Raw genomic sequence first — 27,483 nt, forward strand, 5'->3', positions numbered from 1 at the left:
AGCTTATTATAAGCATTTACAGGAAAACACCATTATGTGGAAACCTATTTTTGTATATTAGACCAAATACTATCTGAATGAGGGAACTTTGATACAATTTGGGTATTTTCTTCTCAATGCCAATCAGGGACCCCCATGATGTGTTGTATTCTGGAAGAGATGGCAAGCAATGTTCACAGGTGGGCATGAAAGATTCAACAGTATTACTGGGGCAAGACAGGTCATGGCAAATAGTGACCCTTTGAGCAATACCAGTGAAAAACTGCTGCTTGTTGGACTTTGACAGGCACAGGTTGGCTATGGTATGTATATGTGTGTGTGTGTGTGTGTGTGTGTGTGTGTGTGTGTGTGTGTGTGTGTGTGTGTGTGTGTGTGTGTGTGAGACCCACCCTCCCTACGTCTGTAAGGGGGTCTGCCAGCATTTACTGTGTAGCGTCCCACATTGTGGAGGCTCTCCAGGCAGGAGGAGGCCCTCTTGTTTAGCCTGTTGGTGAAAGTGCTATCCTCAACCATGACTGCATCGCAGGGAGACAGGAAGCACAGTCCAAACTCCCCTCACCTTTACCTCACCTCTCATTTTGCAACAGCATCTCCCCAACCTAGCCAAATCACAGCCCACTGCCAAAACTCACAGTGCATGTTAAAATGTACTGTGTCATCAGGATGTTCCAAAGTATTTCATAACCAATTAATAACTCTTGAAGTAAAGACACTTTTGTTCCTGTAGACAAATGCAGCAACCAATGGGTGCACTACAAGATTCTAAAAATAACAAATGAGATGAAACAAAAGTGGATCTGTCCTTGTGCTGTTGATAGACTGAGGCGCACTAGCCAGGCTTGGAGAAACCTCTGTGATTAGGTGTTATCTGATAGCTCTGGCTGTCTGAACTACTTGAACAACTGCTTAGTTTAATTTTTAAAAAAATCATTCTAGGCCTGTATTTATTGCCCATTTCTAATTGTCCTTAAGTAGGTGATGATGAGCTATCTACTCGAACTGCTGCAGTTCTTAGGGTGTAGTTGTATAACCATTCCACTGGGGAGAGAATTCCACATTAATGATCCAGTGACAATGAAGGAATGTCCAAGTCAGGATGGTGGTATTCCCAAATTTCTGCTACTGAGTGAAAGAAATGAAAGGCTGAATGTTGTGGATGTGGTTCTGCTTAAAGAGACTGCTTTGCCAAGAAATGTTGGAGCTGCACTTATCCAGACAAGTGGGGCTTTCCATTTGAGGAGTCAGGAATTACTGCAGTATTTCTAAGCTCTGACCTGCTGCTATAGCCACTGTATTGATATGACTAGTTCAGCTCAGTTTCTGGTCAATGGCAAATCCCAGATAATGGTCCACCAGTGGCAGACATCTCTTCACTAGCTAAAACTCTAAGCTCCAAAATTACATCATTAAATTCCCCTGTTTCTCTAGCTTTTCTTTGTAGCTGTTCATAGAATCCCTACAGTGTGGAAACAGGCCCTTCGGCCCAGCCAGTCCATACCAACCCTCCGAAGAGTAACTGACCTAGACCCATTCTCCTCTGACTAATGCCCTAACCTACTCATCCTTGAACACTATAGAGTAACTTAGCTTGGCCAATTCACCTAACATTCATATCTTTGCGATTTTGGGAGGAAACTAGAACACTTGGAGGGGAGAATGCACAAACCCCACACAGACAGTTGCCTGAGGCTGGAATCAAACTCAGGTCCCTGCTACTGTGAGGCAGCAGTACCAACCACTGAGCCACCTAATTCTTTGATTAATCATTTGATCTTCTTCCCTGATATCTCCTGTGACTTACTGTCAAATTTAACAACAACTCCTATATTTATATTACACCCTTTTGTAATAAAATCCCAAGGTGAGTGATTGGGACATCAGTCTCATGCTCCGTGATCCAATCTGAGTTGGGGGGCAGGTGGCAGTGATGAACAGGTTGTGGGTGAAATACACCCCTATACAGATTCAGTGTGAATGACCCTGCCTGGAATGGTCAGTGCCAACAGCACATTGACAGCAACCCAGCAACGATAGAACCTAAGACCCATTTCAATGTCAGACACATGAGAGTTTGGTGGAGAAAAGTGCAACCTGAATGGATTCCTTTCGGGTCATTATGCTTGTTATGAGTCTCCGACCATCCGATCAACGCATTGTTCTATTCCTTCCTGCTTCACAGATTTATCCAGACCCCTAAATCTATCTGTATTGACTCTCACAACATGCCATAGTGGGCTTGCACTCACTAGACACGCCAAACAGAACATTATGGCCTCTGCTCCCCACACACTGAGGAGAAATGAGCAGCCCCACATCTGAGAATGGGCTAATGGTTACAACCTTAATCAGAACAATACTGTTTAACTTTTATCCAGCATGGGATGCTTTATTACACAAGCATCAATAAAACACCTGTCCAGCTGACCTTATCCAATCAGTAACAAGAGAAACAGTCAAGGTCAAAGAGCGAGGATGATGCACAGGGGTAGGGTGGGTTCGTTTGATTGACGCTGACAAACTGAAACCTGTTTTTCAAACTGCGACACGAACAGGCCTATAAAATCAAACAGTGTCATCTGAGAGTGTCATTTATAACAAGGCCTGTGAGTATAATGTGTCAAATCAATTAAAGCGTTTGAGGAGAAGGAGTCAAAGAGTCACAGAGATATACAGCATGGAAACAGACCCTTCGGTCCAAATCATCCATGCCGACCAGATATCCTAAATTAATCTTGTCCCATTTGCCAGCAGTTGCTCCACATCCCTCTAAACCCTTCCTATTCATATACCCATTCAGATGCCTTTTAAATGTTGCAATTGTACCAGCCTCCTCCACTTCCTCGGCAGCTCATTCCATACACATACCACCCTCTGCGTAAAAACATTACCCCTTAGGTCCCTTTTATAGCTTTCCCCTCTCACATTAAACCTATGCCCTCTAGTTTTAGACTCCTCCACCCTCGGGAAAAGACCTTGTTTATTTCCCGATCCATGCTCACGATTTTATAAATCTCTTTAAGGTCACCTCTCAGCCTCTGACCCTCCACAGAAAACAGCCCGACCCTATTCAGCCTCTCCCGATAGCTCAAATCCTCCAACTCTTGCAACATCCTTGTAAATCTTTTCTGGACCCTTTCAAGTTTCACCAACATCCTTCCTATAGCAGAGTGACCAGAATTGCACACAATATTCTAAAAGTGGCCTAACCAATGTACTGAACAGCTGCAACAAGGCCTCCCAACTCCTATGCTCAACGCTCTTACCAATAAAGGAAAGCATACCAAATGCCTTCTTCACTATCCTATCTACCTGTGACTCTACTTGCAAAGAACTATGAACCTGCACTCCAGGTGTCTCTGGTCACCAACACTCCCCAGGACCTAACCATTAAGTGTATAAGTCCTGCTCTGATTTACCTTCCCAAAGTGCAGCACTTCACATTTATCTAAATTAAACTCCATCTGCCACTCCTCAGCCCATTGGCCCATCTGATCAAGATCCCATTGTACTCTAATGTAACCTTCCTCATGTCCACTACACCTCCAATTTTGGTGACATCTGCAAACTTACTAACCATACCTCCTATGTTCACATCCAAATCATTTATATAAATGATGAAAAGCCGTGGACCCAGCACTGACCCTTGTAGCACACTATTGGTCATTGGCCTTCAATCTGAAAAGCAATCCTCCCACACCACCCTCTGTCTTCGACCTGGTCGATGCCAGGTTTGTTGAGACGCTAAATTTTACAGCACAGTCAACTGTGCTTACAGCCCTAGGCTTCACAAAGCCTCTTTCCACCCTTCTCATAGAGCTCGATCATCATTTGTTTCAATTCTTTCATCAAATGCTGTCAAAGCCAATATTCCCTCCCCGTCCACAATTGCCCTTGACAAGTTGGTGTAGGGGCAGTCACAGTGGTGCTGGGAACGGAATGCCAGGATTTTGATCCAGTCATATATTTCCCAGTCAGGATGGTGAGCCACTTGGGAGCGATCTGTGGGTGATGGAGTTGCCATGTACCTACTGCCCGTGTCCATTTCAATGGTGGAGTTTGGGGTTTGGTTGGAACTGCCTGAGGAGTTTTGGTGAGATGCTGCAGTGCATGCTTTCTTTATATTCAGTGATGGGGTGTGGGCATCCTTGCAAGGCCATTGTTGGGTGTCAATCCTTAATTACTTTTGTATTGAAGGCATTGCCAGAGGGGAATTAAGTCTCAACCATATTGCTGTGGATGCACTTGCAGGTCAGACCAGATAAAGACTGTGGATTTCCTTCCCTAAAGGGATCTGTGAACCAAATGTGCTTCTACGACAATCAATGATACCTTCATGGGACCATCACTGAGGCCAGCTTCAAGGATATTGTTACTCAATCTGCTCAGACATTTTACGACACATCTCTGGGGCAGGTGGGTCTTGAACCTGGGACTCTTGGCTGAGAGGTAGGAACTCTACCACTGCATCACAAGAACCCTCGAGACTAGCTTTTTATCCAGATTTCCTAATTGATTTTAAATTATACACCAGAGGCTGTGCTGGAATTAATCCATCCTCAGAGCATTAGTCTGGATATCTGCATTGCTCATCTGATGACATCACCACTAGGTCACCTTCCGCCCAATAAACGGTTCGCATTACTGACACTGTGGGTTGGTAGTGGAGGGTTGCCGGTCAAGTGGGTTCCTTTGTCCTCGGATGACACAGTGGCTCAGTGGTTAGCACTACTGCCTCACAGCACCCGGGTTTGATTCTAGCCTCAGGTGCCTGGAGTTTGCACATTCTCCCTGTGTATGCGTAGGTTTCCTCCAGGTGCTCCAGTTTCCTCCCACAGTCCAAAGATATGCAGGTCAGGTGAATTAGCCATGCTAAATTGCCCATAGTGTTAGATGCATTAGTCAAGGGTAAATGTAGTTTAGGGAGATGGATCTGGGTGGGTTACTCTTCAGAGGGCTGGTGTGGACTTGTTGGGCTGAATGGCCTGTTTCCACATTGTAGGGATTCTAATTCTAATCAAGCATTGAACTTTGGGAAGGTTGCTGGAGCTGCACATCCAGGCAAGTCAAGAGAAGTCAGGCCCGAGCCTACATGTTGTCCAGATCTTAAACATTGGACCATATGAACAGGAGTAGGCCATTCAAGTGTTCCACCATTCAATGAGATTGTGCTTGATCTGTGGCTGAATTCCATAAACCTGCTTTTGGCTCATATATCCCTTAATACTTTTGAATAACAAAAATTAATCTGTCTCAGATTTAAAATTAACAACTGATCCAGCAACCAGTGCTGTTTGTGCAAGGGAGTTCCAAACATCAACTACCTTTTGTGTATAGATGTTCTTTCTAAAATCTCTCCTGAACTGAGTCTGACCTAATTCTCAGACTATACCCTCTAGTTGTAGAATCCCCAATCAATGGAAACAATTTATTTTTATCTACCTTGTCTTTTCCTGTTAATATTCTGAAGACTTCAATCAGATCACTCCCTAATCTCCAAAGAACACAGGCCTAATTTGTATTGTCTTCTCAAAACCTCTGAAGTACAGGTACAGTTCTTGCAAACCTATGTTGTATGCCCTCCAAGGCCAATATATCTTAATGAAGGTATGGTACCTTGATCTGCTTACAATACTCCAAGTGGGGTCTAACCAGGGTTTTGTATAACTACAGTAAAACATCTGCATCCTCGTACTCTCGTCCTAAAGATATAAAGGCCAGCATTCCATTAGCTTTCTTGATTACTTTCTGCACCTGTTTGTGATATTTTAAAAATGTGTTCCTGAGTCTCCCATTCTCTTTGCACTGTATTTAACTTCATACCATCTGGAAAGTACCTCGAAATATCCTTTCTCGAATCAAAATACGTAACCTCAAACTTGATCACATTGGACTCTATCTGTGAAGTCATGAATATAAGTTAGCTCACTGAGCTGGAAGGTTTGTTTTCAGACATTTCATCACCATGATTAGGTAACATCATCAGTGAGAGTCTCCGGTGAAGTGCTGGTTACCTAGTATGGTAGTGAAACATCTGAAAACAAACCTTCCAGCTCAGTGAGCTAACTTACTTACTTATCATCAACCTGAGCTGCCAATCTTCTCAAAAATCGCTATTTCATGAATATTGCTGAAGGTTATGTGAATATCCCCATTTCTGACCTTATGATGGAGGAACGGTCATTGACGAACAGCTGAAACCGACTGGGTCTAGGACGTTACCCTGAGGAACTCCTGCAGAGATGCCCTGGAGCTGATCGCTCACAATTTTAACCATCTTCCTTTATGTTGCAAAAGACTCTAACTAATTGGAGAACTTTCCAATGATTCCCATTAACTTCAATGTTTGCTCGGGCTTGTTGATGCTATAATCGGTCAAGTGCTGCCTTGATGTTAAGGACAGTGACTCTCCCCTCACCTCTGGAATTCAGCTCCTTTGTCCATTTTTGAACCAAAGTTGTAATGAGGTCAGCAGCCAGGTAGCCCTGGAAGAACCCTAAATGAGCATCAATTTATTGCTGAGTGTGTCAATGACACCAACTAGAAGTTTGCTGACGATTGAGAATGGTCTGAGGGCAGCAATTAGTCGGGTTAGATCTATTTTCTTTGTGGCCTGGATACAGTCAGAGATCTACAGCACAGAAGTCCTTTGGCTCACTGCCATAAGACCATCATATATAGGAGCAGAATTTGGCCCATTGAGTTTGCTCTACAACTTGATCATGGCTGATATCTTTCTCAATCCCATTCTCCTGCCTGCTCTCCATATTCTTTGATCTCCTTAATAATCATGAACCTGTCTCTGATTTAAATACACTCAATGACTTGGCCTCCATAGCCTTCTGCGGCAATGAATTCTCCAGTTCCACCTTCTGGCTTAAGAAATTCCTCCTCATCTCAGTTCTTGAGGGTCATCCTTTCATTCTGAGGCTGTGCCCTCAGGTCCTAGTCTCTCCTAACTAGTGGAAACATCTTCTCCATGTCCACACTATCAAGGTCTCTCAGTATTCCTTCAATCAGCTCCTCAATTGGGTCAGCACTGGGCAAAAACAACCACATAACAAGTCCAATTTTGCCAGCTCTTGGCCCATAGCCTTGTATGCCTTGCCAATTTAGCATATTATACCAGTGATAAATGTTTGAGATGCTTCATGAATGCCAGTGTCATGGCAGCACGAGAGCAACATTTGTAGAACACTGCTAGTTCTGAAATATAGACCTTCAGTAGTATAGGTGGGATGGGGCAGGGCCTCTGTTAAAGCCTCTCAACCACAGCATTTACAGTATTCAGATCTTTGAGTATTTCTTCATATCACGTAGAGTGATTTGAATTAGCTGAAGAGTAACATCTGCGATGTTGGGAAACTCAGGATGAAGAGAAGGTTATGTAGTAGTCATATCACTGTCTGGTCATCTAGGGCCCAGGCTAATGTTCTAGGGAGATCCTACCTCAGCAGCTGATGACATTGGATAAACAAATAAAAATCCAGTTTACCCATGGTGAACATGATACTATCATTGAGTGTAGAGAAGAAAATCTACTGTCCTTCCCTGATGTGGGGAACAAATTATTCTAGACTCATGGCAACGTGATTGGCTCTTAACTGCTCCCTCAATTGACCAAGCAAACCACCCAATGGCAATTAGGGTTGGGTTGACTCCTCATTTTTCATGACGCCTGGTACTGCTCCTGGCAGACCCTCCTGTACTGTTCATTAAACCAGAGTTTAGGATAATGGTAGAATGGGGGATATGCTGGTCTGTGACGTACAGCTTGTGACTCAATGCAGTTTTGGGTTGCTAGATCTGATCAAAATCTATCCTGTTTAGCACAGTGGCAGTGCCACACAACATGATGGAGGATATCCTCACTGTGAAGACCTTAACTTCCTTAAGGACCATTGTCATGTGATTCCTATTGATACTGTCATGAATTGAACATTGCTAAAAGGGACACAAAGTTGAAGCTTTTCATTTTGTACTTCTCAGGAGTTTAACATCAGAAAACAAAATTTGAAAGGGTACACCAATACAACATATGAAGAAAGTGCTGATACTCTCATGAGCAGATGTATCTGCGACAGGTAGGTGGGTGAGGGAAAGACCTAGCATGTCTTTCCCTCTTGTTGGTTACTTTAACACCTGATGCTGAGCCAATCGAACAGCAATGCAGCTTGGCCTGTAGTGCTGCTCCCAATACTCTTGTGCTGGACATAGAAACCCCTGCCCAGAGTACATTAATTATCCTTGCCAAGCTAAGTGCTTCTCTGAATTAGTGATCAAAAGGAGGAGCATTGATTCATCAATAATGGGGTTGAGGACAGGTTGTAACCAACAAGAAGTTTAATTTTCACGTTCAATGTGGAAATCAAATGGATAACTCTGTTTTTCTCTTCAGGCCTGTGCTCCACTTTTATTTCAGATTTGCAGTATTTTGCTTTTACTAAAATAATTGATTGTATCATGTTTTGCTGGTGCACAGCAGGTCTTTCCTGCAAAATCTTTCACACCCACCAGAACAGCCAGCAAGGGCCTTTGTTTAATGCCTCTTGACCAAAAGAAACCATTGTCAGCAAAGAAGTGTTCCTGGCGACCCAGGAAATTCTGGGACCCAGGTTCAGATCCCACCGTGGCAGATGGTAGAATTTGAATTCAGTAAAGAATCAGCAATTAAGGGTCTAATAATGGCCGTGAATGTGTTGTTGATTATCGGAAAAATCCATCTGGTTCACTAATGTCCTTTAGGGAAGGAAACTGCCATCCTTATCTGGTCTGGCCTACATGTAACTCCAGACCCACAGAAATATGGTTGACTCTTAACAATGTAGGATAGGCAATAAATGCTGGCCTAGCCAGCGTTGTCATCATCCTGTGAATAAATTTTTAAAAAAGTACTGCCTCATGATTTCATTTACAATGGGTCAAAGTCACCAATAACATGAAGGACACACACCAAAGCTAAAAAAATCTTGTTTACTGGCATTTACAGTTAGATAAATTAATTCCACTTTTATAACCTGCAATTATAAATACAAATTAAACCATGGTTTGCTGAAGTAATTAGCAGAACCTTGATTAAGATAAAACAAACATGTGGCACACCATTTGTTGTATTTTGCCAACCTGAAACAAGCCAATTTATGGCTTGTGGGTGGCACGGTGGCACAGTGGTTAGCACTGCTGCCTCACAGCGCCAGAGACCCTGGTTCAATTCCCGCCTCAGGCGACTGTCTGTGTGGAGTTTGCACATTCTCCCAGTGTCTGCGTGGGTTTCCTCCGGGTGCTCCAGTTTCCTCCCACAGTCCAAAAATGTGCAGGTTAGGTGAATTGGTCATGCTAAATTGCCTGTAGTGTTAGGTGAAGGGGTAAATGTAGGGGAATGAATCTGGGTGGGTTGCGCATCGGCGAGTCAGTGTGGACTTGTTGGGCCGAAGGGCCTGTTTCCACACTATAAGTAATCTAATCTAATGCCTATTCTCTGATTCCTGTTAGTCAGACAATACTATCCATGCCAAAATGTTACCCTGTATAGCCTGAGCTTTAATATTCCACAATAACCTTTGATGTGGCACTGTTCATGAGAACTTCAAACTAGTTAGAGGGGAGGAAGTGTCTGGGAGAGGGGAATTGTAGGTTTATAAAGCAAGAGGATATGGCAGAATTACAGAGCTGCTATTTGGATAATGATATCCAGAGTGGGTACAGGAAGGGACAAGTCTACAAACATAGATAAACCATGAGTAACAAGGTCAAAGGGCAAAATTTGCCTAAAAGGAGAAATGAATGGTTCTTTACTTGAATGTAGTATTTAGAATAAAATAGAGGATTTAATCACACAGATACAGCTTACTGAATTATTTTATAACCATTACGGAGCTATGGTTTCAAGGATTTCAAAGTCAGGAACTAAATATTTGGAAGTATGTGTCTTTTGAAAGGAGAGACAGGAAGGTAAGTGTGATGGGGTAGCATTGTTGGTACAGGATGGAATAAGGTTGATAGCAAAAAAATGATCTTGTATCAGGAGACACTTGTAGGAGGACTCTATAGGTCCCCTAAAAGTAGTTACACTGTATGACAAAGAATACATCAGGGCATAATGAAGACATATAATCATGGGTGACTTTAATCTTCATGTTGATTGGCATTGTCAAATGAGGAAGAATTCACAGAGGATATTCTGGACAGTTTTCTAGAACAATATGTTGTGGATCCAATCAGGCATCAGGCTATTTTGAATCTGGCAACGTGTAATGAGGCAGATTTAATAAATTTCATCAAAATAAAAGATCCCCTTGGAAACAGTGACAATAACCCGGTGGAATGCAGTATTCAGTTTGAGAGGGAGGTATTTGCTAAACTTAACTAAAGGTAATGACAAAGGGGTGAGGACAGATCTGACTCGAGTAGACTGGGAAAGGAGTTTAGCAGCAAAGATGGTGGAGAAAGAATGGCAGATGTTTAAGAAAATAGTTCATGGATCACCGTGAAGATACATTCCAGTTAGGAAGAATCGCGTTCCTGTCCTTCCTAAATGCCCTGCATCCATCAAGATTCAGGGCCTCCTCAACGTCACTGTAATGGCTACCAGATCATACATACCACTCATTTATATTTGTGTTCTCAGGTCAGAGACAGGGATTTTGTTTTTTCACTTTGCTGGCTTTGTAAATAGTCTTACTTGTTGACTGACTTTTAGATTCATACTCTACAGCCTTTCCTGACATGGTCTGTTTATCATTTTGCACATTAATACCATTCTCTTTGGCCTTGAGTCTATGCTTTGATTTGCTACATATCTCCTGATTTGATCCTTTGCCCCCAGTACTCAGCTTGAAATTCTCTCTACTTCCCAAGTTATGTGGTTGGGAAGAGCAGCGGCCCCAGCACAGTTCACGAGGAGAATGGTTCACTGGTACAGAACCCACTTTCCCCAGTTCTAGTGCCAGGATCCGACAAACTGAACCCACTTTTCCCACACCGTCTTTGAGCTACACATTCATCTCTCTCTAATTTGATTGTCCAATGCCAAGTTGTACTTGGTTCTGATAAGGACACACAGATTAAGACTTTTCAGGTTCTTCTTCTTAATTTGACTCCTAGCTCCTCACACTGACAATGTAGAACCTCGTTCTTTGTCCTCTCAAACATCACTGTGGACTACATTTACCCTTCTACTGCAAGCTCCTCTACAGCTCTGAAGAGACGTCCTGAACCCTGGCACTGAGCAATTAATACAGCCATCTGGATTCACACGCTGTGCTGCAGACAACACAGCCAATCCCCCTCACTATACAACCACTACATTTCTTCTCTTTCTCCTCATTTCCTATGCCATGGTGTCAAGGTCAGTTCGTTGATCCTCTCTGTAGTCCTCACTCTCATCCAGAGAAGCTGCAAGAACCTCAAACCATTGAGTAATTGCAAAGGCTGTGGTTCCTGAACTGCTACCCACTGGCTCCGCTTGTCCACCCCACTCACACTCACAGTCTCCTGTTCCTGAACACTGATCACATCAGATGACACAAACCTCAGAGGTAGGACACCTTCTTGGTACAAAGATTCCAGGTAACCTACTCCATCTTGTGGGGCTTGTCTGAAACTTTGCTTCCCGTGCCTGATCCCATATTAAGAACCTCCTATTTATCATTGTGGAACTACCTGGGCTCCTGGTCCAGCAAAATCTCAAACTGAGAATGTTTCTTGTTGCTCTCAAATCCTTTCCTGGCTTCATGTGTTGCCGGCTCCAGGATCTCTTCATTCTTCCAGTTCTGACCTCATGCGCACCCTCACTTTTAATTGGTCCAACATTGGCATCATTCTAAAAGCTGACTAGGTTCTGAGATCTGGAATTCCCTTCCTGAACATCTCGGTCTCTCCACTGCCTGAGAGTGTGGTGGAGGCAGGTTCAATCGAAGTATTCAAAAGGAAATTAGATGGTTGTTTGAAAAGGAACAATGAGCATGGCAAGGGAGTGAAAGCAGTCGAAACAGCTTGGGCTAAGATGCTCATTTGGAGAGTCAGGCCAGAGAGAATGGGCTGAATGGCCTCCTTCTGTGCAGTGACAAGTCTGTGATTAAAACCGACTGCTGTTATTCAGTTTTTGGTCACCAGTTCTAATGTCTCCTTGTGTGGCTCTGTGTTCAATTTTGTCTGATATCATACTTGGGCTGTTTTACTACATGTAAGGTGCTATTTAAAGGCAGGCTGCACTTCTTTCTATTAGCTATTGCCGTAAAAATTACTTTTGCTGAGTTGACTTGAAGCCATCCCTTACCTGATTAAGTAACAGCAGAACAGTAAACTGAGGATGAAGACAAAGATTGCTGTCCCAAAAACCACAATGTAGATATTGAGCGGAAGGTTCTGGAACCCTATGTTTGGCATCCTGAAGTTGTACTGCCGGAAATCAGTACTCATGGATAGCCTGCAAAAGTGGGAGGAGAAAGAGAGAGCTGCTGGTTAATATTTGTCACCAATGACGTTGCTTGCACTGCAACGTGTCCCACTGTCATTTCAATGATTGACAATGGACAGAAAAATTAAACAGTTGTCCCCCTAAAGATTGCACACAGTGTACAAAGTACAGGTTGCTCCAGAATTGATTGAGTGGATTGCCCACTGTGTACTGTTCCAGTCATGAGTACGGTGTTTACACTAGTACACTGTCTCAACCATGCTAGGCATACCTCAACACTGTCAATACTGTATTGGTCTCCATTCCTGAAATGGTGTACTCCCAGCACTTCATCCAATGTACTTGTTATGGCTTACCCTGCATCCCATTATTGACTGCACTCATTTCTACCTGGTGCTGCTCTTGAGGTATCACCTTGACCTATCCACTGTGTTTAATAATTACGTAAGGCCCACAGTTGAATAGGTAGTGCCAGTTTGGAAAGCTGCACTTACCAATGAACAAGTGTGAGAGCATTCAGATACAAGCACTGAAACCGATTCCAGGTAACGCCTGCCAAAGCTGCTCTGACACAACCAAACAACTGAATTCGCATTCCCTTGCTGAGAGACACAAAAAAAGCCTAGACTAGACTTCACCAACAAACTCTGGGATCCCCCAACCTCTCGTCACCTTCTCTTGCCACAGTCACATGGATGTAAATGTGTGATGTAATTAAGGAGGAAAGGCATTACTCTACAAATCTAGAACTACGGGGTCACTGGTTAAAAATCACTGGCCAACTGTTTAAAATTGAGAGGAGGCGAAACATTTTCTTTCAGAGGGCTGTGGGCTTTTGGTACTCTTCCTGAAAAGTTGGAAGCAGGTTCTGTCAATACTTTTATACCAGAGATAGACAGACTCTTGTGAAACAAGATGGTGAAAATCTATCAGGGGAGGCAGGAATGTGGACTGAATTTATAATCAGATCAGCCATGGGATCATTAATGATGCAGTGAGCTTGAGGGGCTCAATGGCCCATTCCTGTTCCTGTGTGCACTAGGATATAGGATAAACAGATATAAGACAGCCCAATGCCTACTTTACAAGGCCCACTCCCGCTCCTGAGTGCACTAGGATATGGGATAAACAGATACAAGACAGCCCAATGCCTACTTTACAAGGCCCACTCCCGCTCCTGAGTGCACTAGGATATGGGATAAACAGATATAAGACAGCCCAATGCCTACTTTACAAGGCCCACGCCCGCTCCGGAGTGCACTAGGATATGGGATAAACAGACACAAGAAAGCCCAATTCCTACTTTACAAGGCCCATTCCCGCTCCTGTTTGCACTAGGATATGGGATAAACAGATACAAGACAGCCCAATGCCTACTTTACAAGCCTCACTTTAGGACAGATGTACTTACACACAAAATGCAATGTGCTGTAAACATTTTTTTTCTATTCTGTAAATGACGCAGACTGAAATGCTCACACCTGTGCAATCCTATTATTTTGTATTTTGTTTTAATTATTGTATATAACTATGATCACTTATGTACATATTTGATTTGTATCATAATCATTAACACAATTTGGCCCCAGGCACCATGATGATTTAACAAATCAATTACCTTCGATTGAGTTTTTTGTCTATCTACCTATCCCTCCATCTATATACGTACCTTCCGGCCTTTCCATCTACCCCGGCCTGCCAGTCAACTGCTGCTAACTTCATATACTGTCTGAATTTCATACTATTATGTGATGTTGTTACCTCAAGTTACATAGGATCAGTTGGTGTGGAATTTACTCACAGGTGAGATTCCCTGGACTCTCTTCCCACCATAAAAATGTATTTGTACGTTGAACTTCTCACTGGAACCCTTACGCCAGGTACTGTGTGTCCTGGATACTTTGCAGTTTAGCACTACCTTTCCAGCTGTGCTCAGCCAGGCCTTAACTCAAAAAGACACATGGGGTATGGAGTTACACAGCATTCAAAAGCACAGGACACGAAGTGTGCGACTGAATACATTTTGTGAAACGGTTTGATAAGGTACAGAGATAAAGTCAGTGGCAGGTCTTTGGTGTTTTGGGTTTCACAACATCTAATAGTGGGTTTGTATTTATAAAACACCATATACCACAAATACTCATTAAAACCTTTTAAAAATATATACACCTAACCTTCAAGATAAAGTCATTGGTGTAGGAGATCCTGTGGCAGCCGATTCCCTTTTGTTTACAGGTGGGTTTGTGCAGTTGTGTGCAAGGGCAGCTTTTTTTTCAGCTTTCTTTTTAGCTTTCTTTCGGAGGGCTGTGGGCTTTTGGTACTCTTCCTGAAAAGTTGGAAGCAGGTTCTGTCAATACTTTTATACCAGAGATAGACAGACTCTTGTGAAACAAGATGGTGAAAGTCTATCAGGGGAAAGTCTATGTGGACATTACTGGCAAGACCAACCTTTCTAGCCCATCCCTAACTGCCCCTGAATTGAGTGGCTTTTGGGGCAATTTCAGACTCAACCACCCTACTAAGGGTCTCGAGTCACACAGAGACTGGATCAAGAAAGATGACAGATTTCCCTTCCGTTAAGGAGAGAAGTGAATGAGGCAGGTCCATGTAACAATCAGTGACAGTTTCACAGTCACCATCACTCATTTTCAATTCCAGTTTCATTATTAAATGTAAAGCCCATAATACTACTGTGTTGGGGACTTGAATCCTTGCCCTCAGAGCATTCGAACAAAGAACAAAGAGAATTTACAGCCCAGGAACAGGCCCTTTGGCCCTCCAAGCCTGAGCCGATCCAAATCCACTGTTTAAACCTATCACCCAATTCCTAAGCATCTGTATTGCTCTGCTCCCCACCTACACATGCATCTGTCCAGACGCATGCATTCCAGACACCTACTACCCTCTGTGTAAAGTACTTGCCGTGTGTATCCCCCTTAAACTTTTCACCTCTCACCTTGAAAGTGTGACCTCTCATTATTGAATCCTTCACCCTGGGAAAAAGCGTTTCTCTATCTACCCTGTCTATACCCTTCATGATTTTGTAGACCTCAATCAGGTCCCCCCTCAATCTCTTTTTTTTCTAATGAAAACAAACTTAATCTACTCAATGATATATTGGATAACTCTTTCAGTCACATTACCATTGGGCCACCATTTCCTCTCATTAGGAGCAGAGCTGTTTCTGTTGTTTAACTCCACAACACAAGGTTGGGAAGCAGGGTAATGCCTTCTTACAGAAAGCACAGACCAACTGAGCCTGTAAGGTCAGAGATGTCCCACTGTGTGGCAAGCACAACACTGGAAACTAATGTAATAAAGAGAGAACAAAAATAAAACCAGCACTGCTTTTTTTAACAATCAAGTAATGTCCCTAGCTCCCCTGTAACAATCAACATGTATCAATGCTGAGTGTGTCAGGACATTTAGCTCTCTGACAGAATTTGTCTGAACAAATAATGATGATGCATGCAAGAACGAAGTGAAACCAATGTAAAGAGAAACATTTACAAGTGAATTTTAAGTTTGAAAAACACGTGCCACTTCTGTGCTCCCAATAAACCTCATGTTAATGGCAATAGAGTTAAGTAAGAAAGTTGTGGCCATCAATCTGATCCTTCCTATTTGTCCAGGAAGATCCTTTCTATCTGTGTGGTCGCCATCTCCTGTGAGTGTTGCCGGCACTTTCAATTTTAACTGGAATTACATGGGAAAATGAAGGAATGTGGAAATCTCTGATTACGCCGTTGTGAAAGGCACCCTATTGATAACCCCGACCCTGGAACACGCTGTCTGACTTGGGTTAAAGGGTTCCAATGACGATAGAGTGTAACTGAGGTCAGAAAGATTTTGTGAATTGTATTGTGAGGTTGAACTTGAATTGTAGCTCGTTGGTGTTACTCAACAGTACCAATTGAGAAACATAGTTTCTTTAATTTCCTTGTCTTCTCCCACTGATCGAAACAACTTCTTATTTTGTTTGTACAGACTGAAGAAGGGACCATTCCCATTCATCCCCAAAACCAAATGTCAAACAATGTTTGGGTTTACACTTCAATTACTGGCTCACATCTAATCCAGTGTCTGTCACTGCCTGGATTATATTCCAGTGTCTGTCACTCCCTGGATTATATTCCAGTGTCTGTCACTCCCTGGATTATAACAGATTAGATTATTTACAGTGTGGAAACAGACCCTTTGGCCCAACAAGTCCACACCGACCCGCTGAAGCGTAACCCACCCAGACCCATTCCCCTACATTTTACCCCTTCACCTAACACTACAGGCAATTTAGCATGGCCAATTCACTTAACCTGCACATTTTTGGACTGTGGGAGGAAACCGGAGCACCCGGAGGAAACTCACACAGACACAGGGAGAATGTGCAAACTCCACACAGACAGATGCCTGAGACAGGAATTGAAGCCAGGTCTCTGGCGCTGTGAGGCAACAGTGCTAACCACTGTGCCACTGTGCCATCCACGATTAGTGCCTGTCATTCCTGTCATTGTGGAGTCATAGAGGTCTATAGCACAGAAAAAGGCCCTTTGGTCCATTGAGTCTATGTTGATCAAAGCAGCCCCTGAACTATTTTAATTCCATTTTCCAGCACTTGGTCACAGCCATGTATGTCATGGCATTGCAAGTACACATCTATCTATTTCGAAAATTTTATGAGGGTTTTTGTTTCTATCACCCTAACAGACAGTGAGTCTAGATTCCCATCAGCCTCTGAGCGAATTTCTTTTTCTTCATTCAGAGGATGAGGCTATCACTGGCTGGGCCAGCCTTTATTGCCTAACCCTAATTGCCTCACCCTAATTGCCCAGAGGGCAGTTCAGAGTCAACCACATTGCTGTGAATCTGAAGTTACTTGTAGTCCAGGCCAGGTAAGAACAGCAGTTTCCTTTCCTTAAGGACATTAGTGAACCAAATGGGCTTTTTCCTGACAATTGACAATGGATTCATGGTCACTAGTACTCTTAATTCCAGGAATTTATTGAGTTCAAATTCCATTATCCGTCATGATAATATCCAAGCCTGGGCTCCTCGAACATTAGCCAAGTCTTTGGATTAATAATCTAGCATTAATACCAACAGGCCATTGCCTCCCCTATATTTCTGCACATGGCCTCTAAACCTCTTGCCCCTTACCTCTATTTCCCCGGTCATTAAACACTCCACCAAGGAGAAAAAGTTCCTTCCTGTTTACCTAGTCTAGGCCCGTGATAATTTGATACATCCTAATTATTTCTCCCTTCAGTTGCCTCTGCTCAAAGGAAAATAACCCCAATTGTCTATACTTCCCGCTGCCTTGGGAAAGCAGCCAATATAATCAAAGACCCCTCCCACCCCAGTTATACTCTCTTCCACCCTCTTCCAGAAGATACAAATGTTTGAAAACTCATACCAACAGATTCAAGAACAGCTTCTTTCCCGCTATTATTAGACTTATGAACAGACCTTTCATATATTAGAGTTGATCTTTCTCTACATATTCTCTATAGCTATAACACTGTATTCTACATTCTATTACCCTGATGTACTTATGTAACGTATCTCCTTTGAGCTTACCCCCCCTCTTGTCCTATACCTATGTCCTCTAGTAACTGACATTTCCAGTTTGGGAAAAAGACTCTTGACGATCCATGCTATCTATGCCTCTCATAATTTTATACACTGTTATCAGGTTACATCTCAGCCTCTAACGAAAACAATCCAAGTTTGTCCAACCTCTCCTTATAGGTAACACTTTTCAATCCAGGCAACATCCTGCTAAGTCTCTTCGACACCCTCTCCAAAGTCTCCACATCCTTCCTTTAGTGCAGCAGCCAGAAGTGCACACAATACTCCAAATCTGATTTGTCTGGTTAGCACGCAAAACAATACTTTTTACTGTATCTCGTTACATGTGACAATAATAGATTGAATTGAATTAAATAACAATTAAAACCCTCCAGCTCAGGCAAAACCTGGTAAATCTCTTTGAGAACAAAAGCATAGAACATAGAACAGTACAGCACAGGAACAGACCCTTCATTTACCATGTACGTACCAACCATGAAGCTTGATCACATGCACCAACTGATTCAGGACAGCTTCCTCCCTGTCGCTATTAGACTGATAAATGGACTCTTTAACTTCAAATAATGCTGATCTTGCCGCATGCATGCCCTGTGCAATGTAATCAGTATACTTCTGTCCAAGTTTCTTTTTTCTCACCTTATGGTCTGTACATTCTTGCTTATTATGATCTGCCTGTTCTACTCACAAACAAAGCTTCTCACTGTCCTTTGGTGCATGTGACAATAAATAATCAAATGATGCCATTCTAAACTAATTCCATCTGTGTCCACATGGTCTGTAATCTTCTATTCCCTGTCTGATCATATATTGGTCTAAATGCCTCTTACGCGTTGCTATTGTATCTGCTTCTATCACCTCCCTTGGCTGTGCCCTCCAGGGATCTACCACCCTCTGTGTAAAAAACTGGCCTCCCACATCTTCTTTGGACTTCCCCCTCTCACCTTAAACCTATGCCTCCTAGTACCTGACATTTCCACCTTGGGAAAAAGACTTTGTCTACCCACCCTATCCACGCCTCCCATAATTTTATACAATTCTGTCAGGTTACGTCTCAGCCTGTAATGAAAACAATCCATGTTTGTTCAACTTCTCCTTATAGCTAACATTTTTCAATCCAGGCAACATCCTGCTAAGCCTCTTCTACACCCTCTCCAAAGCCTCCACATCCTTCCTATTGTGCAGTGACCAGAAATGCACACAATACTCCAAATGTGGTCGACCAAAGTCTGATACAATTGCGACATGACCCTCTGTATTTCTGTTGGTACGTAAAGGTCTGGCCATTAACAGTATACTTTCCTCTCGTATTTGACCCCCCAAAATATATCACCTCACATCTGTCTGGACTAAACTCTATCGGCCATTTCTCTGCCCAACATTGCTGTTGATCTACATCCTTCTGCATCCTTCCTTACTATCCACAACTCTACCAATTTTCGTGTCATCTGCAAACTTACTAATCTGACCATTGGCATTTTCATCCAAATCATTTTTATACATTACGAACAACAAAGATCGCAGCACTGATCCACGGAGCAACACAGGTCGCTAAACTCCAGTCATAAAAACACCCCTCCATAACTACCCTCCATCTTCTATAATCTTTGAGGTCCAACTTTTCAACTTACTTCTGAACTCCATACAGTCTGTTTTTAGGACCATCTCTTATTTTACCTGTATCATTTGTACCAACATGTACCATGACCACTGGCTATTCACTCTCCCCCTCCAATAAGTCCTGTAACTGCTCTGAGGTGCCCTTGACACTAAGGTGGCAACATACCATTGTGGAGTCTCATTTGCAACCATAGAAACACCTGTGTATTCTCCTTACAGCTAAATCTTGTTTGACTATTTCATTTCAACATATTTTAACCTTTCCCTGTGCAGCAGAGCCAATTTCCTCTGCAGTTAAATCACTCCTATAATGTGGATTTCAGAACTGCATGCAATATCCTCGCTGTGGCCTAACCATTCTTATATATCGCTCCAGCATAACCTGCATGCTCTTAAACCAAAAAGAGAAAAGCAATTATCCCATGTTCCTTCTTAACTACTTTATCTACCTGTCCTATTAAGGGGCCAGTGGAGATGCACAACAAGGTTTTATGATCCTCAATACTTCCCAGCGACCTACTGTTCATCATGTTGTATAATCTAGTGTCTGTTGTGCCCCGGTATATAATCCAGTGTTTACTGGTCACTAGTTTATATTCCAGTGTCTGTAAATTACTGGTTTATAATGTAATGTCCATAATATGCAAATTTAGAAATGATATAAAATTTTTCAGAAAAGCATTTACAGCAGAGTATTGCAGGTGTGAAGGTTAAAAGACTATGTCTGGAATGTTCTGTTTTTGCTTTAAGTGTGGGTCAGGTGTTTTTAAGGATGAGTAACTTCCTGCCCTCATCAACGAGAAAGCACATGGATGACGAGCCAAACAGGCACTGAAGTGTGACCAGCTCCCCAATCAATCGGGTGCCCTGGCCGAGGACTCCTACCCTGCCTGATTCTGGCAAATTAGATGTTGGCAGCTAGTGAAGATGCAGAGAATTACTGGTGGCTGAAGTTGCTCACAGTGCAGACTGGCACTGGAGAGAAACCAAGTGGTACATAAGGATCTCAGTCAGGTGTTTAATAAGGTTCCCCATGGTAGGCTATTGCACAAAATATGGAGGCATGGGATTGAGGATCATTTAGCAGTTTGGATCAGAAATTGACTAGCTGTAAGAAGACAGAGGGTGGTGGTTGATGGGAAATGTTCATCCTGGAGTTCAGTTACTAGTGGTGTATCGCAGGGATCTGTTTTGGGGCCCCTGCTGTTTGTCATTTTTATAAATGACCTGGATGAGGGTGTAGAAGGGTGGGTCAGTAAATTTGCGGATGACACTAAGGTTGATGGATAATGTGGATAGTGACAAAGGATGTTGTAGGTTACAGAAAGACATAGATAAGCTGCAGAGCTGGGCTGAGAGGTAGCAAATGGAGTTTAATGTGAAAAGTGTGAGGTGATTCACTTTGGAAGGAGTAACAGGAATAAAGAGCACTGGGCTAATGGTAAGATTCTTGGTAGTGTAGAAGAATAGAGAGATCTTGGTGTCCAGGTACATAGATCCCTGAAAGTTGCCATCCAGGTTGATAGGGTGTTAAGAAGGCATACAGTGTGTTAGCTTTTATTAATAGAGGGATTAAGTTTCGTAGCCACAAGGTACAGCTGTACAAACCTCTGGTGCGGCCACATTTGGAGTATTGTGTACAGTTCTGGTCACTTCATTATAAGAAGGATATGGAAGCTTTGGAAAGGGTTCAGAGGAGATTTACTAGGATGTTGTCTGGTATGGAGGGAAGTTCTTATGAGGAAAGGCTGAGGGACATCAGGCTGTTTTTGTTGGAGAGAAGAAGATTGAGAGGTGACTTAATTGATACATAGAAGACAATCAGAGGGTTAGATAGGGTGGACACTGAGAGCCTTTTTCCACAGATGGTGATGGCTAGCATGAGGGGACATAGCTTTAAATTGAGGGGTGACAGTTATAAGACAGACGTCAGAGGTAGTTTCTTTACTCAGGGAGTAGTAGGGGTATAGAATGCACTGTCTGTAACAGCAGTAGACTCGCCAAGTTTAAGGGCATTTAAATGGTCATTGGTTAAACATATGGATGAAAATGGAATAGCATAGGATAGATGGACTTCAGATTGGTTCCGCAAGTCAGTACAACATCGAGGGCTGAAGGACCTGTACTGCGCTGAAATGTTCTACGTTCTAAGTAGTTCTTAAAGGGTTGGTGGGATTGCAGGGTGGGATGGTGAGAAGGGAATGGGGTGTTTAGTGGCAATGGCAGTCAAAGTGGCTTTCAGTAGCCAACGCGTTGCCCACACCATCTGTGTTGCCCAACCTCTCCCCCACCTTGGGAAAAATGTGGATGACCCTCCCCAACCTGCGAGCAGTCAAGTTAACAGTAATATATCTTACCACAGTCCGTGTGCGGCAGTGACTTCCAGAACAAGACACCAATGCGTTGGCATGGCGATGAGCAGGTGAGGAACCTCTGAGGGAACACTGCCTTGGCAGGGAGGTCGCCATGGTTTCCCTGTCGGGAAATCAGACATTTTTCTCACCCACTGGGGTGGCGAGTCACTGGGCTGGTGTCCAGTAGAGGCTTATCCGTGGCTGTGTACCGACCACTGAAAGGCCTTAATTGGTGGCAAGTTGGCAAAGGCCATTATGGACCTTCCCATCCAGAATGTAATTCTGGACGCAGTAGGAATGCTACTGAATATGTGACCTTTCTGTCATCTTCCCTGTGGCCACTTGTCAAGTGGGAAGGATTCCTGTCACATGGACTTCAGTAAGGCATTCGACAAGATTCCCCTTGGAAGACTGGTTAGCAAGGTTAGATCTCATGGAATACAGGAAGAACTAGCCATTTGGATACAGAACTTGCTCAAAGGTAGAAGACAGAGAGTGGTAGTGGAGGGTTGTTTTTTAGACTGAAGGCCTGTGACCAGTGGAGTGCCACAAGGATCGGTGCTGGGTCCTCTACTTTTTGTCATTTACATAAATGATTTGGATGCGGGCATAATAGGTACAGTTAGAAAGTTTGCAGATGACACCAAAATTGGAGGTGTAGTGGACAGCGAAGAGGGTTACCTCAGATTACAACAGGATCTGGACCAGATGGGCCAATGGGCTGAGAAGTGGCAGATGGAGCTTTATTCAGATAAATACGCGGCGCTGGATTTTGGGAAAGCAAATCTTAGCAGGACTTATACACTTAATGGTAAGGTCCTAGGGAGTGTTGCTGAACAGAGAGACCTTGGAGTGCAGGTTCATAGCTCCTTGAAAGTGGAGTCGCAGGTAGATAGGATAGTGAAGAAGGCGTTTGGTATATTTTCCTTTATTGGTCAGAGTATTGAGTACAGGAGTTGGGAGGTCATGTTGCGACTGTACAGGATATTGGTAAGGCCACTGTTGGAATATTGTGTGCAATTCTGGTCTCCTTCCTATCGGAAAGATGTTGTGAAACTTGAAAGGGTTCAGAAAAGATTTACAAAGATGTTGCCAGGGTTGGAGGATTTGAGCTATTGGGAGAGGCTGAACAGGCTGGGGCTGTTTTCCCTGGAGCATCGGAGGCTGAGGGGTGACCTTATAGAGGTTTACAAAATTATGAGGGGCATGGATAGGATAAATAGGCAAAGTCTTTTCCCTGGGGTCGGGGAGTCCAGAACTAGAGGGCATAGGTTTAGGGTGAGAGGGGAAAGATATAAAAGAGACTTAAGGGGCAACTTTTTCACGCAGATGGTGGAACGTGTATGGAATGAGCTGCCAGAGGATGTGGTGGAGGCTGGTACAATTACAACATTTAAGAGGCATTTGGATGGGTATATGAATAGGAAGGTTTGGAGGGATATGGGCCGGGTGCTGGCAAGTGGGACTAGATTGGGTTGGGATATCTGGTCAGCATGGATGGGTTGGACCGAAGGGTCTGTTTCCATGCTGTACATCTCCACGACTCTATGTGAGAGCCCCAATTTGAAATACTTACGATTGAGCTGCTGTAGTTTGAGGTTGTTAGTTGAGCTTTGCAGTTTGAAGGAAGGAGAGGAAGCATCTGCTTTGCTTCTTTCCTGTTCACTGAGCTCTCTCTTGGCAATAGAGGCAGAGAATGTTCTTCAACTGAGAAACCTGGCATTGTATTGTTCAATTCCTACACAGGAAAGCAGGCTTTACAGCAAATAATACGTATTAACTTATTATCATGTTTCAAGCAAAGAGGCCAGGCATTCAGCATGACTGGACAATTCCAGGGTTTATTTTCCACAAATTTTTAAATTCTTTCATGGGATGTGGGTGTCGTTGTCGAGGCCAGCATTGATGGCCTGCCCACTGAACAGAGGCTAGCTAATGGTTAACCATGTTGCTGTGAGTCTAGAGTGACACACAGGACAGGCTGGGTAAAGATGGCAGATTTTCATCCCTATTGTACATTAATGAACCGGGTGGGTTTTTATGACAATTGACATGGTCACTATTCAACTAGCTTTTAATTCCAGATTTTATTGAATTCCAATCTCATGATCTACCTTAATGTAACTTAAAACCATATTCCCTCGACTATTAGCCCAGTGACATTTATCCTATGTCACGGTCTCTCCTAAACCCCATGTGCCCTGACCTCTCACCAGTGTATTTGTTGCCTTACATTGGTTCCCTGTCTGTCTGATTTCTTGGAGCACACAGGAAGCTGGAGTTGAGACCACAATGAGACCAGCCCATGCTGTTACTGAATAGCAGAATTGGCACGAGGGGCTGAATGGCCCACACATTATTTAAGTTCAACATTGATAGGTTCCTAGGGTAGTGTCTTTTCTAAAATTCTATCCCTTATATCCAGATCTCTCTGTGGCATCCCTTGTCCTATCATTTCCAGCCAGCTCTACAACCCTCCAAGAACCGTGACCTCCCTCAATTCTAGCCTCCTGCACATCTCTGCCCCACCAGTGCTGACCATACCTGGAGCTGCCTAGGCCCAAAATGCTGTGTTAGGTCTCACGGCCAGTTTGTCAGCGAGCCTTTAAATGAAGCACTCATGGTATCATCACTGCATGGTAATATGTGAGAAGAGAGTATAAAACCATCTCATACTCCATTTTAACTCAGATTGCTTGAAGCATCACAGTCTACTGGAAGTAGGTTCCTCCATTGCAACCAATTGCTTATGCTCAGCCAAGACAGTTAAGTTTCTGACGAAAGCAGTGTATATAATTACTAGTTAGTTATAATAAATGTCTGTGGCTTCTGCAAACAGCATTATTCACAGTTGTTTATGCAATGGGAGATAAAGTAAGCATCTGCTGCATCAGATAAAACACCTGGATGGAGGCAGACTCACAGCACCTTATTTCTCAGAAAGTGTCAAGGAAGGAGGCTGAATGTGCAAAGGTCACAGGAGTGCAGAAATATAGAGCAGTTTCTGAAACGGTTGGCATACACCCCTCCTGTGAAAAACTGGTTATTAACCAGGAAAGCAACGGTAACAGGATAAGAGGTTGGGTCAATCTGAACTTTACAAAGTGCTTCTAAAATGCACCCTGTCGGCAACAGTCTGATGGAATCTTATGTAAGACAACACGTATGCCTGGAAATATGTTGAACCGGTCAATCTGGTCATGGAGACAATTTAGAATGCTAAGTTACAAGTCTGGTACATGAGACACTTTTTACAATGAATTATTTCAAACTCAACAGTGCAGAAAGAGGCCTTTTGACCCAACAGGACTGTAGCAGCATTTATATTTCCTCCTCTCCGAATTCGCCTCCCCTATCAATGTATCCACTACTTCTTTCTCCCTTGGACATGGGTGGAACAACAGTATTCACCTGACGCTTTCACAGTTAAAAAAAAAGCCCCAAAAGTGATATCAATCAAAACACTACAATGAGCCACATCATGCACTGTTGTGGCATTAGTCACAAGCTGGCTCAGAGAACTACTAACCTAGTTGGGCCTGTGGCCTTCACCAAAGCATTGATCCACTCACATCCTCCGAGACTGTGAGGCCAAGGAAAAGAAGTACATTTCAAGATAACACAGTCAGCAAGGTTTCACTCAAGCCATTTGGAAGTCAAAGCAGAACACAAAAGACAAAGCAGTAGTTTACACTTTTCTGTTGAAGAGGAATAATATGCAAGAGAGAAAACAGAGATAGGGGTGGAGGAGGGCAGAGACCGCAGTGTGACATTGAATCATCGAATTGTAACGAAGGAGGCCATTGGAACCATCATGTCTGTACCGGCTCCCAAAATAGCATGGGGAAGTAACTTCAATACAACCACCAAACAATCTCTTTAACAGTTACCAAATACAAGTCAACCAAGCCAGGAAACAAGCAAAAGCTAAAGAACAACTTCAAAAATGTCACCACAAATAACTTATCGCTGACACGCAAAAACCATTGTTGGCATGGACGAGTTGCACCAAAGGGTCTGTTTCCTGCTGTACATCTCTGTGACTCTATGACATATAAAGGTTTCAACTAATGCTGAAATACTCCAATTTTTCTGGAAATCAAACTCACAGACAGGAAGTCCAGAAGGGTCATCAGAGGTTAAATTATAAGGACAGATGTCACATATTGGGCCTGTTTTTTCTAGAATTTAGAAAGTTAGGAGTGATCTGACCAAAATCTTCAAAATATTAACAAGAAAAGGCAGGGTAGATAAAGATGAACTATTTCCACCGCTTGAAACTAAACACTGCAGATGCTGGAGATTACAGTCAAGAATGTGGTGCTGGAAAAGCACAGCAGGTCAGGCAGCATCCGAAGAGCAGGAAAATCAACGTTTCGGGCAAAAGCCCTTCATCAGGAATAAGGCTGGGACCCTTGGGGGTGGAGAGATAAATGGGATGGGGTGGGGCTGGGGGGGGGAAGGTAGCTGAGAGTACAATAGGTGGATGGAGGAAGGGGTAAAGGTGATAGGTCGGAGGGTAGGGTGGAGCGGATAGATGGGAAGGAAGATGGACAGATGGGACGAGTCATGACAATAGACAGTAGGTGCAGGAGTAGGCCATTCTGCCCTTCGAGCCTGCACCACCATTCAATATGATCATGGCTGATCATCCTTAATCAGTATCCTGTTCCTGCCTTATCTCCATAACCCTTGATTCCACTATCCTTGAGAGCTCTATCCAACTCTTTCTTAAATGAATCCAGAGACTGGGCCTCCACTCCACACACCCACCACTCTCTGGGTGAAGAAGTTTCTCCTCATCTCTGTCCTAAATGACCTACCTCTTATTTTTAAGCTGTGCCCTCTGGTTCGGGAGGACAGTGGTGAGGACAGTGCTGAGCTGGAAGGTTGGAACAGATTCTATAACAAGGGGGCCTAGTCTGAGAATTCGGGTCTGACCATTCAGGAGAGGTGTTAGGAAACACTTTGACACACAAAGGGTGGGAGAAGTTTGGAACTCTCTTCCACAAACAGCTGGATCAACTGTCAATTTTAAATCTGAGATAAATACATTTTTGTTAAGCAAAGATATTAAGGAATCTGGGCCAAAGGCATCTATATGGAGTTATGCCACAGATCAGTCGTGGTTGCACTGAATGGTGCAACATACTTGAGGGGCTGAATGGCGTACTCCTGTTCTTATGCTCCTAAAAGTTGGGTGGGAGGCTGAACAGTGAGGAGGATGCAAAGATGCTTCAATGTGATTTGGACAAGTTGGGTGAGTGGACGAATGCAAGGCATATGAATTATAAAGTGCATTAATGTGAGGTTATCCATTTTGTTAGCAAAATCAGGAAGTCAGATTATTATCTGAATGCTGACAGATTGGGAAAGAGGAGAGGTGCAACAAGACCCGGATGGGATAGAGTCATAGAGACGTACAGTGCAGTAATAGACCCTTTGGTCCAACTCATCCATGCTGACCAGATACCCTTAATTAATCTAGTCCCATTCGCCAGCACTTAGCCC

General features: G+C 43.3%; 1 protein-coding gene across 5 annotated transcripts in view; it reads right to left on the reverse strand.

Annotated features, from left to right (window-relative positions):
- Positions 1-27,483, reverse strand: part of rnf24 (ring finger protein 24) — a 161,603-nt gene that overhangs the window by 52,015 nt on the left and 82,105 nt on the right. For 3 of the 5 annotated variants that reach the window (XM_072576782.1, XM_072576791.1, XM_072576773.1), the window contains one exon: positions 12,275-12,424. In XM_072576782.1, coding sequence (XP_072432883.1) covers positions 12,275-12,417 — 143 coding nt within the window. In that variant the 5' untranslated portion in view covers positions 12,418-12,424. Of the gene's footprint in view, positions 1-12,274; positions 12,425-14,589; positions 14,610-23,548; positions 23,711-27,483 lie in introns of those variants that run through there. The other 2 variants (XM_072576800.1, XM_072576809.1) reach the window with 2 other exon arrangements.

Source organism: Chiloscyllium punctatum, chromosome 1 (genome assembly GCF_047496795.1).
Source record: "Chiloscyllium punctatum isolate Juve2018m chromosome 1, sChiPun1.3, whole genome shotgun sequence".
NCBI lineage: Eukaryota > Metazoa > Chordata > Chondrichthyes > Orectolobiformes > Hemiscylliidae > Chiloscyllium > Chiloscyllium punctatum.